Source organism: Arachis duranensis, chromosome 4 (assembly GCF_000817695.3).
Source record: "Arachis duranensis cultivar V14167 chromosome 4, aradu.V14167.gnm2.J7QH, whole genome shotgun sequence".
Lineage (NCBI taxonomy): Eukaryota > Viridiplantae > Streptophyta > Magnoliopsida > Fabales > Fabaceae > Arachis > Arachis duranensis.
This window is the reverse complement of record NC_029775.3, coordinates 27,063,844-27,079,617: the sequence shown is the minus strand read 5'-3', so window position 1 is coordinate 27,079,617 and position 15,774 is coordinate 27,063,844. Positions and strand designations below refer to the sequence as shown.

At 34.3% G+C, this 15,774-nt stretch overlaps 1 protein-coding gene and 1 long non-coding RNA gene across 5 annotated transcripts; one reads left to right on the top strand and one right to left on the bottom strand.

Annotated features, from left to right (window-relative positions):
• Nucleotides 1–26: 26 nt before the first annotated feature.
• Nucleotides 27–8,246, top strand: LOC107483888 (pumilio homolog 6, chloroplastic). 4 transcript variants are annotated; one of them, XM_016104494.3, is made up of 10 exons: nt 27–305; nt 1,371–2,064; nt 2,303–3,675; nt 3,786–3,927; nt 4,028–4,135; nt 4,692–4,904; nt 4,982–5,092; nt 6,241–6,435; nt 6,866–7,034; nt 7,782–8,246. In XM_016104494.3, exons 2-10 carry the CDS (start codon nt 1,432–1,434, stop codon nt 7,805–7,807), a joined length of 2,970 nt encoding a protein of 989 aa, XP_015959980.1. In that variant the 5' UTR covers nt 27–305; nt 1,371–1,431; the 3' UTR covers nt 7,808–8,246. The 4 variants fall into 4 exon arrangements, with proteins under 4 accessions (XP_015959980.1, XP_015959978.1, XP_015959977.1 ...); XM_016104492.3 differs by having other exon boundaries at nt 27–352; XM_016104491.3 differs by lacking the exon at nt 27–305 and adding an exon at nt 732–792.
• A 3,099-nt stretch (nt 8,247–11,345) lies between these two features.
• Nucleotides 11,346–12,516, bottom strand: LOC107483887 (uncharacterized). The gene is made up of 2 exons (XR_001590986.3): nt 12,346–12,516; nt 11,346–12,250 (listed from the first exon to the last, which is right to left on the bottom strand). It is a non-coding gene; the product is annotated as an uncharacterized LOC107483887 (long non-coding RNA).
• Between the last annotated feature and the right edge of the window lie 3,258 nt (nt 12,517–15,774).

Below are 15,774 nucleotides of genomic sequence, written 5' to 3'. Positions count from 1 at the left end.
ATTTGCAGACGCAGTCTTTTAAAATTAACAATCAATACTAATCCGTTTCTCTTTCTTTCCATTTCAACAACACACTGCACCTATTTGACCCCAAAAACTAACCCATCAATTTTTTTCCCCTTTTTTTCTTCTGTTTTCAATTTTGCAGAGAAAGAGAGCGACTCAAGAAGCAAAGCGCACCCATCAGTACCCGCTTTCTCTCTCTATCCCCGCTCTCTCTCTTTCTCTCTCTCTCTCTGAAGAATCTAGGGTTTTGGAATAGTGAATCTTCACTCTGAGGAGAATCTTCGCTATCCTCCTCTAAGGTTGTGTCGTTTTCTTCGTGCTTCAACTTCTCCCTTTTGATTATCATGTTAGTTCTTCTCTATCTCTGCATATGTGCATGAATAATTTTCTCATGAACTTCTTGCTTTCCTTTTTATTTATGGGGTTCTGATATGTGTGAACTAGTGATATTGGGTGCTTCATGTTTTGGTTGTGATTATTATGATGTTTGTTTGTGATCGTGATCTTCACTCCTGACTGCAAAGTTGGGGCTTCTTTTTCCCCCTTTCTTCTTTCTTCATCTATTTGGTCAATGAGAAGATGATAGGGGTGAGAAAGTAGTTTGACCAGTGAATTTGGCTTGTTAGTTATTTTTGTTTTTTAATTGGAAACATAGTGATGAGTGAATTCTTTTCTGTGGTAACAAACAAATGTTTTGTTTTATGTTTTTCTTTTTTCCTTTCAATCTGGAAAGGAGGGATGATTTCTGCACATGCTGCTGCTTAGTGTTTATACCCTTTCTACAAGGTTTGGCTGACTTGGTTTCTTCATAAAGTGCAATTGGTTCAGATTCTTCTATTTTACGTATGAGCTACTGAATTTGATATCTTTTTCTTCTTTTTTAATAACCCTTTTGGAAATTTATGATATCGTGGTTTTCCTGTTTTCCATCTTGTGCTGTGCATGTGATTTTATTGGAAAATGGATGGGTAGGAGTTTGTAACTTATAATTTTACTTGAAATGGTTGTTGTCAACGAAAGGTGGGTGGATATGTATGCCTGAGATAAAATTTGAGCCTCCAATTTAGTGTGATATTAGTGGCTTTACATTTCCGTTTTGAATTTTCAGTGAATTTAACAAACACAACATCAGCATCATTTAACATTATGTAGTTTCCCATGTGGTTAGTAATCCTGCCAATTTGTTTGAAGTGTCCAATTAATTCCATTTGTCACTACTCACTGTAAATTATGGATTGGGTGTATTGTTTTCGATGCTGTTAGTTTACTTTTCTTCTCTGATACAGCAATAGTAATACTAAAAGGTTTAATTCCTGTTTGAAGTTGTTTATGCTGACCTTACAATTTTGGGTTGTGTCCTTTAGGAGGCAATGTAATATTATGGTCTCCATTTCAATAAAAGGGGCAAAGTAATCTTGCAGTACTATGGCAACTGAAAGTCCAATTAGAATTTCAGAAGCTGGGGGTAAGTGGCCCTCTCTTAAGGAGGGTTCTACTTTTGGTTCACCAGCTCGTAACATGGCAACAGAAGATTTAGGTATACTTGTACAGGGGCATAGATTCCATGGTAGTGGAAGGGATATGGCACCCAATCGCAGTGGAAGTGCTCCTCCCAGTATGGAAGGCTCATTTCTTGCTATAGAAAACTTGTTATCCCAACAGAACACCACTCAGAATGCAAGCTTGGCAACTTTGAGCAGAGCTATGCAAAAATATGACTCTGAGGAACAATTACGAGCCGATCCAGCTTATTTGGCATATTACAATTCCAATGTCAACCTAAACCCTAGGCTTCCTCCTCCTCTTATCTCTCGGGAAAATCGCCATCATATTAGCAATTTTAGGAATAATTGGGGATTTTCTTCTGCAGATGATAGCAGTAAAATTTCTTTTCATTTACCGCAAGGAAGTCTTGCAACGCATAGGGAGGAGTCTGAGGATGATTCACTGCAGCAGCCATATGATAATGAGCTAGTTAAGACAGATGGTCTATGGAGTAGACCAGATGCATCAGCATCATTACCGTCACAGTGCAAAAATATAGTTGACTCAATTCAGGTGGTTACTATTATATCAACTTCTAAATTGTCTGAAATCTATTCAGTTGTGTGTGTTACAGTTCCATGTGCTTTTGCTAGATCCTTTTCACCTTTTGCTTGCTTCCTTCAGTACTAATCCCATAGTTTTACTGTTCTTTATTACTATTATTATTTTTAAATCTTGACTCTTGGTTGCCTCCAAAGAAATATTGAGATTTATGGAAGCATAATTTTTTGTTCCAAATTCAAACTTTCAGGAAGATTTCCCCCATACCATGTTACCTGTATATAGTAATTCTCATTCTGTCAGTCGTTGTGGACTGGCGGATGAACCAATTGATTTGGATGCTGTCTCCAGTTCTTCTCGTGATCCTACTGTCCCTTCAGTCGAGGTTGGTAAACCCATTGTAGGTGCAGACGATATGAGGATGTCATCAAGTGCTGGTACCAATGCTCCTCTTGCAAGCTCATCATCTCTTGAATCCACTGGTAGCATGGGTATTAGCGACTTAGATGTTTCAATTGTGGAGTCTCAATTGAAGGCTTTAAGTGTATCTAATCTATCAAATTCAGAAAGCCCGAGTTATGAAGAAAAATGGAAGACTGATTACCAGAATAATTTAATGCAACAACAGATGTTCCAGCAACAAAACAATCCATGTGAAGTTCCCAATGCCAACTCTCAGAATGTGAATTCAGCCTACATTGTTAGAGAGCAGTTTCCTCATAATGCTAGCAAGTTCTCCTCTGATGTCCAGCCACTACTGCAGTCATCTGGGTTTACACCTCCACTATATGCCACAGCAGCAGCAGCTTACATGACTTCACCAAATCCATTCTACACTAATTTGCAGGCCTCAGGCATGTATACTCCACAATATGTTGGTGGATACACTATAAATCCCTCAGTTGTTCCTTCATATATTCCTGCATACCCTCCTCATGGTGCTGTACCATATATTGTTGATGGGGCTACTAGTTCCAGTTATACCCCAATGACACCAGGGCTTTCTGCTGGAGGAAGCATTTCACATGGAGCTGAAATGACACATGCAAACAAGTTCCCTGGGCAATACGGATTTACTATGCAGCCTTCTTTCACTGATCCTATGTACATGCAATATCACCAGCAGCCTTTTGTCGAGGGATATGGTGTTTCTGGTCATTTTGATCCAATGGCACCGAGGGCAAGTGGTGTTAGCCAGATTAGTCCTTTTGATTCACAAAAGAGGCCCACAAGTGGCGCTTATTTGGAAGATAAGAATTTACATCATCAGAGAAGTGGTGCAAATATGAACTTAAGAAGAGGAGGATTGACAATCCCCATCCCTAATTATTTTGGTCCGCCAACAAACATGGGTTATGTAATGCAGTATCCAAGTTCACCGCTTCCTTGTCCTGTTTTGCCTGGATACCCAGAAGGAAGTCCTGGCCTTCCAGGAGTAAGGAATGAGATGAAGCTTTCCCCAGCTTCTGGTAGAAATGGAGGCGTATTATCTGGATGGCAAGGACATAAATCCTTTGACAGTGCCCATGACCCGAAAATTGTTAATTTTCTTGAAGAGTTAAAATCTGGCAAAGGTCGCAGATTTGAGCTATCTGATATTATTGGACACATTGTTGAATTTAGGCAAGTAGTCTTTTGTATTTTTTTCCCTTTTTTTGTTCCAGTTCTCTTTCCACCTATTTAACTTATCAATTTCTTCACATTGAAAACTAAACCATAGTTTTTGGCCCCAGTGCTGATCAGCATGGGAGTCGATTTATACAGCAGAAGTTGGAAAGTTGCAGTGTTGAAGAGAAGGCATTGGTATTCAAAGAAGTTCTTCCACATGCTTCGAAGTTAATGACCGATGTATTTGGTAACTATGTAATACAGAAGGTGTGCTTGTCATCTATTGTTTATTGTCATTAACTTCAAGAGTGGTTTATGGTTGTCCAAAATCCATTTGGCCCTAACTGGTCGTTTTTCTCCCATGTAGTTTTTTGAGTATGGAAGCCCTGAGCAGAGGAGGGAACTTGCTAGTCGACTAGGTGGTCAGATATTGCCTTTAAGTCTGCAGATGTATGGCTGCCGTGTAATCCAAAAGGTATGCAATTCATATTGATTCTTGTAGCTTTATGGCATTAGTATGCATTAATTTAGTCATGTGGATTAAAGGCCACATCTTTAATTTGATCTTCTTTCTTTTTCTTGTTACCCTTTATTCTACATCGGAGGGTTGAGAAAAATATGTCTGCTTCAGCATCATCTGTTCTTCAGCTGCTTTATTAGAATTTATAACACATCAAAACAGTTAAATCATAGAGAATCTCAAAATCCAAAATTTTCACTTGAATGGAAGAGGGCAAAACAGGATGAATTTTGTCAAACAATTTTGTTGGACATGGTGAGGATTGTGCATAATAAGCATATTATACTTTCATTTATTTTAGGCTACAGGAAACTCCATTGTTGCACTAAGTGCTTAAGCCACAATTCTGTTACTTGGTTGTCCCTGGTAACTAGTTTTATTTAACCTTAAAAGCTGTACAAGAATTTTGAAGGATAATGGCACTATAAGGCTTTGAACATGTTTTTAACCTTGTCTCTGTTCCAAATTTAATAGTATTGTCATGTTTCTATTTTGATTTACTCCCATGCAGGCACTTGAGGTTATTGAACTTGAACAAAAAGCCCAGCTTGTTCGTGAGCTAGATGGACATGTTATGAGATGTGTACGCGATCAAAATGGGAATCATGTTATACAGAAATGCATTGAATCTATTCCAACCAAGAAAATTGCATTTATAATTTCTGCATTCCGTGGTCAAGTTGCTATTCTGTCAATGCACCCTTATGGTTGCCGAGTCATACAGGTAAGTGCTTTTGCCTTCCTTAAAGCAATTGCTTAAACTTCCCCATGCATTGTGTCTTACGATAATAATTCTTGTAGAGAGTTCTAGAGCATTGTACGGATGAGATTCAGTGTCAGTTTATTGTGGATGAAATCTTAGAGTCTGTTTATGCACTTGCCCAAGATCAGTATGGTAATTATGTGACCCAGGTTAGTCATTTGCTCCTTCTAATATTATATCATAATGTTGATTATTAGCTTCTGGAATTTATGGTACACAAACGAAAGTGTCTCGTCTTTCGAGTGACAAGTTGCATGTAGTTATATGCTTGTCCCTTCCATTGTGTATATGATTTTAAGATGTAGCATTTGTATCAGGCCTAAGTTATTGCAGAATGAGCAGCAATTATGGCTACAAGCCACCAGACACTATCAGCACATGTATTACAACCTTACCGTGCCTGCTAAATAGCATAATTTGTTAGTCTCATTATTAGTTACATTATTTCACATGCTCATGTCTTCTTTTCATTTCCTTCCCACTCTACCTTCCAATTGCTTTCCTTCCTAAATATTCTTTTTCTGTTTGCCAAGTGTCTTTCTGATGATACTTTAATTTAATGATGAGGCTTCCATGTCTTTTCTAGTTTGATATTTTTTTTAAAATTATTCTTTTATATTTTTTAGATCATATTCTCTTGTACATTGTTATGTATGAAGTGCTTCTCATTACAAAAGGTTTACAATTTAATTTATAAGATGTTTATGTGGAGTGAAGTTTCAGAATTGTTGGGGAATTTGGGGTACTTTTACATTATGGAGCTAGTCCATGTAATTGAGAAATGAAAATGAGAATGTGCGTTCTCCTTGCTCCGATGGTATTTTAAGTCAATGTCCAGTAGTCAGAATTATGTAGTATGCCATTATGAATGTGATGAATCGAGCTGGGTGTATATTCTGGACAATGAATTTGTTAGATGTCTGTCACACTGCAAATTATTGTCTTATTGTTTTTGTGGCCTCGGGCCTTGCTTGTATGGTATGTGGGTAACAAATTTTGTAATCAAACAGTAGCATTAAATAAACAAAATTCATTGTCAGGTTTTTTGTTTTTGATCATAGATTGTAATTGTTGTATAAAGAATCATCACTGATTTCTTTGTGCTACTATTTGTTCTTTTCCTTCAAGAAGGATCTCTTATCCTCCTAAATCTTTCTAGTCATCTTCTTTCTTTTTGAATTTTGCGTAACATAGGCAGATGATGAATGCACATGAAAGCATGCATAGTGTAATGATTTACTTACCTTTCTTATGTTAGTTTGGTCAACTTGAGCCTTGATGGTTTCTCTTGTTATAGCATGTATTGGAGAGAGGAAAGGCTCAGGAAAGGAGCCAAATCATTAGCAAGCTATCAGGACATATTGTTCAATTAAGCCAGCATAAGTTCGCTTCAAATGTCATAGAGAAATGTTTAGAGTATGGAGATGCCACTGAACGGGAGTTGTTAATTTCCGAGATTATTGGACATGAAGAACGAAATGACAATTTATTGGTAAGTGTAAACTTGACAAGTTTAATTGTGTTATAATTCGTAAGAATTTTCACTGGCCTCGTACAAGAAATGAACTCTTCATTCACTGGCTTGTAAGATATTGATGAAAAGTGTCCATAATCCTTGAAATGTATTGATGATAAATATATTAGGATTGAGAAGAATGTTTAATGCTTCAAATGTCGAGATTATGCTTCCTTAGCTTCCATAAAAGAAAATGAGGAATCTATGATAGTTGTCAACTTGTGTTTTGCATGCTTATAGGGTATCAATGATTCTTCCACATGCCATGACTGTTCTAATTCATTACAGGCATTGGGAATTTTTAAGTTCATCTGTATAACACTAATAAACAGTATCATTTTTCTACTTGCGAGGCGTTTGATCTTGGCTACACTTATTTACTAAATCCTATTTTGATTCACTGCAGATCATGATGAAAGACCAATTTGCAAATTATGTGATCCAGAAGGTTATTGATATCTGTTCTGAAAATCAGCGAGTAATCTTGCTTTCTCACATCAGAGTTCATGCTCATGCTTTGAAGAAATACACTTATGGAAAACACATTGTGGCTCGGTTGGAACAGCAATTTGGAGGTGTGCACTACTACTAAAGCATATATGAATTCATATTGATGTAGAATTGGATAGTTTGCATATTCATGGGAGAAAATCCTTGTTTTATTATATTATATGTTGAGAAATCGTATCATCGTATCATGGTTTTACTTCTGTTAACTATGCTTATATCATGTAATCAATGTTTGGACTAATGAGTTGGGTGGGAACAATGGGGAGGGGACTGTCTTTTTCTCTCTTTTGATATCAACTTGTTAGTCTCTACGTTTCAGCGGTACTGATAGTTACTGAGCAGAAGAAGTTGATGTCATCTTCATTAGTAGTAGTGAATCTATTGGAGAATATAGTTAAAGACCTTCTTCCTTGCTTACCCTTATCCCAAGTGGCTTAATGCTCTAGTATAAGAATGTCCGATCAAACTTTGATGTAAAAGAGTTTCTATCTAGGCTTGGTTGGTGTTGATATAGCAGAAGCACTAAGGGATCTTTTGGATTGAATCATGTTCAATTGAAATCAACAGTACATCTTCTAGCCTTTTGGTTTCATCAGTTTTCTAAGACTCAATTTGAGGATGGCATTGAGGTTTTGGTTATCTTTAATTCATTTGCCGCGGTTGGAAAATGTCTCCAACGTACTATCTGTTTCCCATCTTCTCACTTTCAACCTGCTCAACCAAGAACTTTGTACATGTCCTTAGTGAGAATTTTCTTACCTTCATATATATATTAGTTGAGACCTTGTCTTATGTTATACGCTTTTGTGCAGAGGATCAAACACCCAGATCAGGATGACTATACACAGAGATAACACAGGTCGTCAGGACTGCTTCTGTGGCATCCAAATCTCACAACCTCAACCCGTTAGATTCGGTTGCTGATCATAGGAAGTTGCTAAGACATTGAACTTGCTATTACTGCAACACCTTTGATAGCTTCCAAGAATCAAGTGATGATTTCATGAGACATTAGTATGTATATATACATCTGTACTTGGGACTTACTGTAATTATGTCATTAAAAATAATTGGTTCTAAATGTTGTGAGTATAATTATTTGGAAGGAAACCTTCCTGATGTAAATTTTAATGGATGTTCTCTGCTTAGTGTGTGCTGTTGGATATAGATGGGAGCAGTGGTTGTTAGTGCTCGTCACCCCTAATTGATGCTCCTTAGTTCTTGTGGTTGCATGTTTTGTCTGTTAGTTAAGTTATATGATTTGTGCTGTTTCTATTTGCCATCTGCTTCATTAACTTAAATGATCTAACAATATGAAGTGGTGGTTATTGTGCTTAACAAGTTTCTAATTGGGTCATATTTTAAGCATTAAGCAACTAGGTTTATGGAGCTGGTTAATCAGAGGTGGTTGAATTATATGTCTGTAAAAGTAAACTTTAATTAGAACTTGAGTTGGTATTAATAGAACTATTTTATGTAATGAGAATTTAACTTTACCACCAAAAATTGGATATTGCGTAAACAACCTTTCCAGTAAAATCTACTTTTTATTTAGTGTCTTGGTCCCAGGGATTCTTTAATAAAATAAAATAAATGTAACATTAACACATAATAGAAATATTTACGTTTTTTGCATTTTGTTATTTATCTTATTTACTTTGGTTGCGAGGAATATGGACAGTAAAATCTAAAATGTGTACAAATAAAATTAAAAGTTGATTTTTTCACGATTTATGCTTACAAATTTATTTTGAATTGATAGTTAATTGTGCTAGAGTGTTGTGAGGCAATAAAAAAAATGTTATACTTCTAAGTTTTTTTATTAACTAAGTCTAACCAAGTTGGTTTAACATAATAAAAATAAGTTATAACTAGCATTATTCTAAGTCTTATAGTTTAATTTAGTTAGATTTAATTCATTAAAAGACTTGAATGTGTAGCATTATTCTAAAATAAAAATCCATAAATTACAGTTGTCTATTGTGATTTATGTTCAAATTCAACCCTCCATTCTCTTCTTAACCTAGCGAGAGACCCATGTGCATCCACTTGGAAGATTGTCTCCTTTACCTTAGCTTCATCAAAAGCTACGAAATCTTATTTTGGTTTAATAATCCAACTCTTGCTTTATTGATCTATTTAAAGTCTCAAGAAGAGTCCAATTGGTTAATAATAATTTAATTTATTTAATCAAGGTATTTAGTTAACAAATAAAAAAAATATTTTTGTGTATAGGTAGAAAAATTGTTAACTTTTATTGAGATCATAGCTAACTAGAGTATCTAATTAGTTATTATTGTTTGTTGTACATATTGAATTGATAAATTAGTTATTATTAGTTATTTGTCGCTTTGCTCTAAAAATAATCTTTTCCATGAAAATATTCCAAGCTATTATTTCTTTAAGAGTAATATCTCAAATAGGTCCTTAAAAATTTGGCGGTCTAATAGATTTATCTCTCAAAAAAATTAACTAAATTCCTGGTCTCCAAAATTGTTAGATATATGTCATATACATCCCTGATCCAGGTTTAGCCGGTTAACCGAACACTCTCTCTCCTACGTCGAGGTGATCAGTGTGACGTGCCTGATTTAACACTACACATCGCTTATAGGATACATTGGTCCTTGCACATATGGCCAAAAAGACGCCATTTAAGTGCTTATCCAAATGACGTTGTTTTGAGTGGGACAGATTAGTTCCCAACTTTTCTCCTAGAAATGTTATAAAACGACACTGTTATAAGAGGTGCAATACATTGCAGTTTCAAAAGGGGGACCAACATAAAATTAGGGTTTCATCTTCAACCCCTGTCCCTTTGTCTCCAACCCATGTATCTTAGTATGTGAGAGAGAGGAGGTGATGGTGAGTGGAGGCAGCACATCAGTTGCAAGTCGGAGACGTGGTCGGAAAAGTATCAATGATGTCGTCAGTGTTGACAGCAGTTCAACTGGCTTCCCAAAGGGACGATTTAAAAGAGGAGAACATCCTAAGTACAGGTGTAGGACATATGTCGTAATATCCAGGTCTCTCATAGCAGAGAAATCGAATACACTATTCTTTGGCTGTCCTCACTTCAAGGTACTTTAAAGTGGTGGATTTTTATAATGTTATAGTTTTGACAGTTGGTCTAAGATTAATGTTATGATTTTTGTTTTGTTAATCGGATTGCAGGAAAAACAAGGTTATTGTGATTTTTTTGTATGGTTTGATGAGATTTTTGGGTATTTGGTGGATGATGTAGTTGAAAACAGTAGATTGGCCTCTGTGGAGACATGCGTGGGTGAAATATTTGTTGTAGGTTTAAATTATAGCTTGGAGGAGAGAATAAAACAATTGGAGGAGATGTTAATAAAGAAGAAGGAAGATAGTCCAAAACTCAAGAAAGATAGTGTTTTCAGGTTGTTTAGGGGTGTGATAATAGGTGCACTTGTAGTTGTGATTTTGTTTTGTATTTATGTGGTGGTTATTTAAGCAATTAGCATTGTATGTTTGTTAAAAATATATTGTATTAGAATAACTCATTTTAGTTAAATGGACATTAGAGGTTGACGATGATGCTGAACAAAAGCTATTCTATATCCAGATCAGAGTATGCATGTAAGTAATTTGACCAAGTAGATATTATAAAACATAGTATATAATCCAAACCAAAATATGCAAATATCAAGTATCAAAATATTAGCATAAAGTAGCATCAAAATAGAGTATGCACATAAGTAGCTAAGTTTAGTAGCTATATAAAATGAACTAAAGAAGGTCTATTTTCTTCTACACACACTAATTTAAAGTGACAAGATAAAAAGTATTAAAAGTGAAGGTCTATTTTCTTCAAAATAACAAAACAAGGTCTTGTCCTCTTCATAATAAATTTCAAGAAGGTATCATTTCTTCTTAAAGAGGTTCAGTTTGAGAGTTAGAATGAATTTGAACATTTTGAAAGTTGTGCCACTACTTGTAGTTGCCATTGTCTCAGCACTCGCACTCTCCTGACTCTTGGACCTAATTATTGTGTGTTTTGGATGTATAAAAGGCTGCTGAGGCTGTGACTGAGTCTGTCTTTCCTGATTGAATTGTAAACAATTATGAGTATTCTAACATAAGATATACATGAACTCATTTTCAATTAGAATATCCTACTAAGACTGAGAGTCCAAGATAGAAAGATATTAGTATCTAGTGCTAAGGATAAATAGTGAAACACATTATCAAGCATACTTATACTTGCAACATTTACATTTATTCCAATATCTGGTACAACAACATTTATTGGTGCCTCAGGCTAAATTACCTCATACATGAGCAAATTTATTAGGGCAATTCAATCCTTTATGATGTATTTTATAAGTCAAATAAGTCTTTTAAAGTTTATGATATAAGTCAAACAGGTCCTTGATCAATTATATTATATGTCAATTTGGTCCTTGTAACAAAGCAACTAATTGCTGTAAAAAATCTTAGTCCTAAACATGTTAGCCTGCATTAAGAAAGCTGGGTAGCGCGATTTCACCTCACGTTGCAACTAAGGCAATAATCCCCCAGTAAAACAATCCATCAGCAAACTATCATCCATTCCAAACACCCTAGCAGCTAAATCGTTAAAGGCCTCAAAATAAACTTTGACAGAAGCAGATTGTTTCAATTTCAAGAGTTCTTCCCTAGGATTTTCAAATTGAGATGGGCCAAAATGAATCTGAAGTGCCGTTGAAAAAGAAAGCCAATCATGTACCTGATCCAATTTTTCCCATATTTGGAACCATGACAGGGCCCTGCCCTCGAGGCCAACAACAACCAAATCGAGCCTCTAATTCTCAGGAATATCATAGATCCTGAAAAATCTCTCAGCCCGGAAGATCCATTGGAGTACGTCATCCTCGCCGGAGAATCGCGAAAAATCAACATTCATTTGTCGCGGAGCAGCGAAAATGGAGTGAGGGGAAGGTTAACGCAGTGACTCTTTGAATTTCTGAGCGAGCTGTATCTGAATTGACGCCAGGGATTGTGTAATCTTGGCGAGTTGTTCATGGTGACCATCGGATTGCTCAGCAGTTTATTAATGGCGGCTTGCATAGACTGCAAATGGGTGTTCTCAGCCATGTCGTCAATGAAGGCACCAAATGATACGATCTCAGAAAAATAATTCAAATTGAAGATATGTATGTATAAGTATGATACTATAATTTGGGGTTTTTGAGATTTTTCTGTTGTGTGTACAGTAAAATTACTCAAACAAATTGAAGGAAGAAGAAGAATGAATGGAATATGAAACTTCACTGATCACCTGCATGAAGGGAATAATAGCATACTATGGTAAGAATAAGAGGACAATAGAATAGAAGAGAGGAGAAGAATTAATCAGAGAGGAATAACACTCACAATGCTCAACGACCTCCCTTATTAGTTCCTTCCAGCTATTGATATTCCCTTCCTCTGCATTATTTTTGGCTTCCAGTTAGTTGGAGGCTTGGAGCCATATCTCCCTTGTTCCCACAGTGTGCTTCTTTTGACTCTATTGCCCCTCCTTATTGTATTACATTACATGATTGCTTAAAAAGATGAAAAAAAAGTGCAAAAGCTTCATTATTATCAACGTAATCCGTTACATTCTATTGGGTATTTGAAAGTTGTACATAAATCATTTTATATTAGTGAGGGTTAGTTTTTATACATAAATCATCTTCCCTCCATGTGTTTTAGGTATAAAACTTTTAAATCATTATACTCTAAGACGGTTTACGTTGATTTTGAAAACTCAATACCTTAGAACAATTTATGTGTATTTCTGGAGAGCATTTCAAAACATAAATTATCCTAGGATATAATGATTAGCATAAATCGCTCCAGGTTAATGAGAGCTAGCTTTTGTGCATAAATCATCCTCTCTAAATGTGTTTTAGGTGTAAAATGTGTCAATTATTTCCCTTTGAGAAGATTTATGTTAATTTTAAAAGTTCAGTATCCTAAAATAATTTATGTATATTTCTTAAGAGTACTTCAAAGAATAAATCGTCCTAAGACATACTAATTAACATATAAATTAAAATACACAGCCCTGAGACGATATATATATATATGATTCAGAATAGGAGATTCACGTTTTAAAAATTAGTTTAGAAAAATTAGGTAATATTAGTAGTTCTTTATTTTATTTAAATAAAAAAAACCTACTTTAGAACTATCCCACCAAATGGGATGGTTTCATGAATCAAACGGGCATAATATTTTTTAAATCATACTGATACATATATTTAATTTTTTATATTTTATTTTAATATTTTAAATTCTTGATTAAGCATATGAATTTTAACAACAAACAATATCCAGACATAAAACACAATCAAAAAAATTATAAAAATTCAAAGGTAGAGTCTTTCTCTATCTACAATAGTTTGACAAAAACTTCCAACAGCTAGAAATTTTGCCATGACTTTCATTCTTTCAATTCAAAAAAAACATACCATTGAGAATAAAAAAATACATAAAAATACTACCAATCTAAACTAACTCAAAGAAAATAAAACACAAAAAAGATTGTTGTAATAAGTAAATTTTTATTTTACAACTCTTTTAAACTGTAAAGATGTTTTATATAGTTTTCATACACTAGCATCAATATCCACACTTTAACTATAATAAAATTTAGCACAATTTTCTTAAAATTCACCCACAACGCATTATATTGATTTAGGACATACAGCTAATCTAGTTAAGTTAACCTAAGAGAACAAAAGTCATTTGGACTTAGAAGTGCACATTATAAAGACTAAAAGTTTTCACTACATAACTAAGGATAAAATAAGGAAGAAACATTTTTCTCTTATGCATCATTTTTCAAATCTTCCCAAGAAGTCATCAAAACTTTCTTCTTTTCTTTCTTACTTTCTTCTTTTCGCTTCAGTGTTGGATATTCAGATTTGAAGTGTCCTGGTTCTTTATAGTAGTGATAGTTCCCTTTGTTTTTCTTCTTGTCCTCCTTAGATAAAGAACTTGTTTTCCTGTCTTTATATCTCATCATTTTTCTCAGTCTTCTTGCAAAGAAGACTATTTCATCGTCGTTGAAAAACTTTTCATCTGATTCAATTTTAACCTTCGATTTCAGAGCAACATTTTTCTTCTTGTTTTCTATCTTTAAATCAGTGGTTTTATATGATAGAAGTTTTCCTCTTAACTCATCATAAGTGATTAGATTAGGATTATTTTTTTCTTGTACTATAGTAGCTTTTGTCTCCCACTTCTTTGTGAAACTTCTTAGAATCTTCCTAATCAACTCCTTTTCAGTGAATTGTTTCTCCAGTGCATCGAGTCAATTGATTATGATTGAAAATCTTTCGAAAATTTCATCTATAAACTCTTCTTATTCCATGAAAAATATCTCATAATGTTTCATTAGCATATTAATTCTGGTTTCTCTCATTTGATTTGTTTCTTCACGAGTGACTTGAAGTTTCTGTCATATTTTCTTAGCAGATTTGTATTTGGATACTTTTTTCTACTCTTCAAAGCTTATGGCACAATGCATCATATTCATTACTTTTACATTTGAATCCATATTTTTTTCTTCCTCCATTCTCGATCTTCCTTTGGAACGACTTGTCCTTCAGTTGTTAGCTTAGTTGGAATCTCAGGTCCATTCACGATGATCTTCCATAAATTGTAATCTGTGGCTTGAATAAAAATCATCATTCTCTCCTTTCAGTAGGAATAGTTAGTTCCATTAAAATAAGGCGGACGGTGGTAGGATTTACCTTCGGTTAGGTTGAAAGAAACTTGATTGGTCGGTATGAATCTTTTCTCCAAGCTGTTAAGTTTGACTCCTAAAGTCTAAACTTTGCTACCAATTGAAGATTTTATAAGCCTTGAAAGGGGAGTTTAAAACAAAAGGCACTCCTTTAAAATTAAAAACATGAAACAGAGTAAGTAGAAGACTTTTCGGTTTTAGTCTCTTGCAACTACAGGAGATAAATGAAGAGAGAGTAGAAAAAACAACACCAGCAAATATCCTGATTCAACTTCAAAGTACAATGAATTTTACGTCTAGTCTTTACAATGGTAGAATTTCATTATATCTAATTTAAAATTATAATCACCAATACAAAGACCAAGACAAACGCAAAGACAAAAATAAACGATACAAACCGGTTCTTTCCAAGACAAATGAAGCAACTAACCATGCTTGTTAAACTAATTTTAAGAACAAGCAAACTCACTAAAATAGAACAGAACCAAGACATGATTAATCTAAAACTGGGTTGTATGTTATTTCAAGTTTATGACTTATGACTCAGATTTTTTCAAATCATCACTCATATAATCGTATGCTTTTTCTTTATTATTAGGAAGACTCGCAAACTGAATATCAAATAGAAGTAAAAATAAAGAAGAACGACAATCAAAATACAGTGTTTAATTTCTGAAATATTCTCCTTACCTTTATCTAAATATGGTTCTTTTTCTTATATCAAAAAATTAAGCCAATACTATTTTCATAATAACTTCATTATTCTTTTCAAATCAAATAAACATTAATAACTTTTTCAAATTTAAAAATTTTATAGCACAAATAATTAAATTATAATTATTCAATTTAAACTAATATTTGTCATTATAATAAATTATAAAATTTTTTTTGTACTTAACATAGATGTCTCAATATTCGAAATGTATTTTTGATGAGATTTTATGCACAATACTCAGGTCGGTAAATATCAAATTTATTTAATTTAAAGACAAAAAAAAAAAACGTTATGTACAAGTAGTGGTCCCAATTTGTAAAATAGTGCTTCATGACTACAAGAACATCTGTCC

Coding starts and splice junctions, on each gene's coding strand:
- LOC107483888 (XM_016104494.3), top strand. CDS start 1,432: ATGGCAACTGAAAGTCCAATTAGAATTTCAGAAGCTGGGGGTAAGTGG. Junction 4,136..4,691: donor GCTGCCGTGTAATCCAAAAG/GTATGCAATTCA, acceptor ACTCCCATGCAG/GCACTTGAGGTTATTGAACT. Junction 6,436..6,865: donor AACGAAATGACAATTTATTG/GTAAGTGTAAAC, acceptor GATTCACTGCAG/ATCATGATGAAAGACCAATT.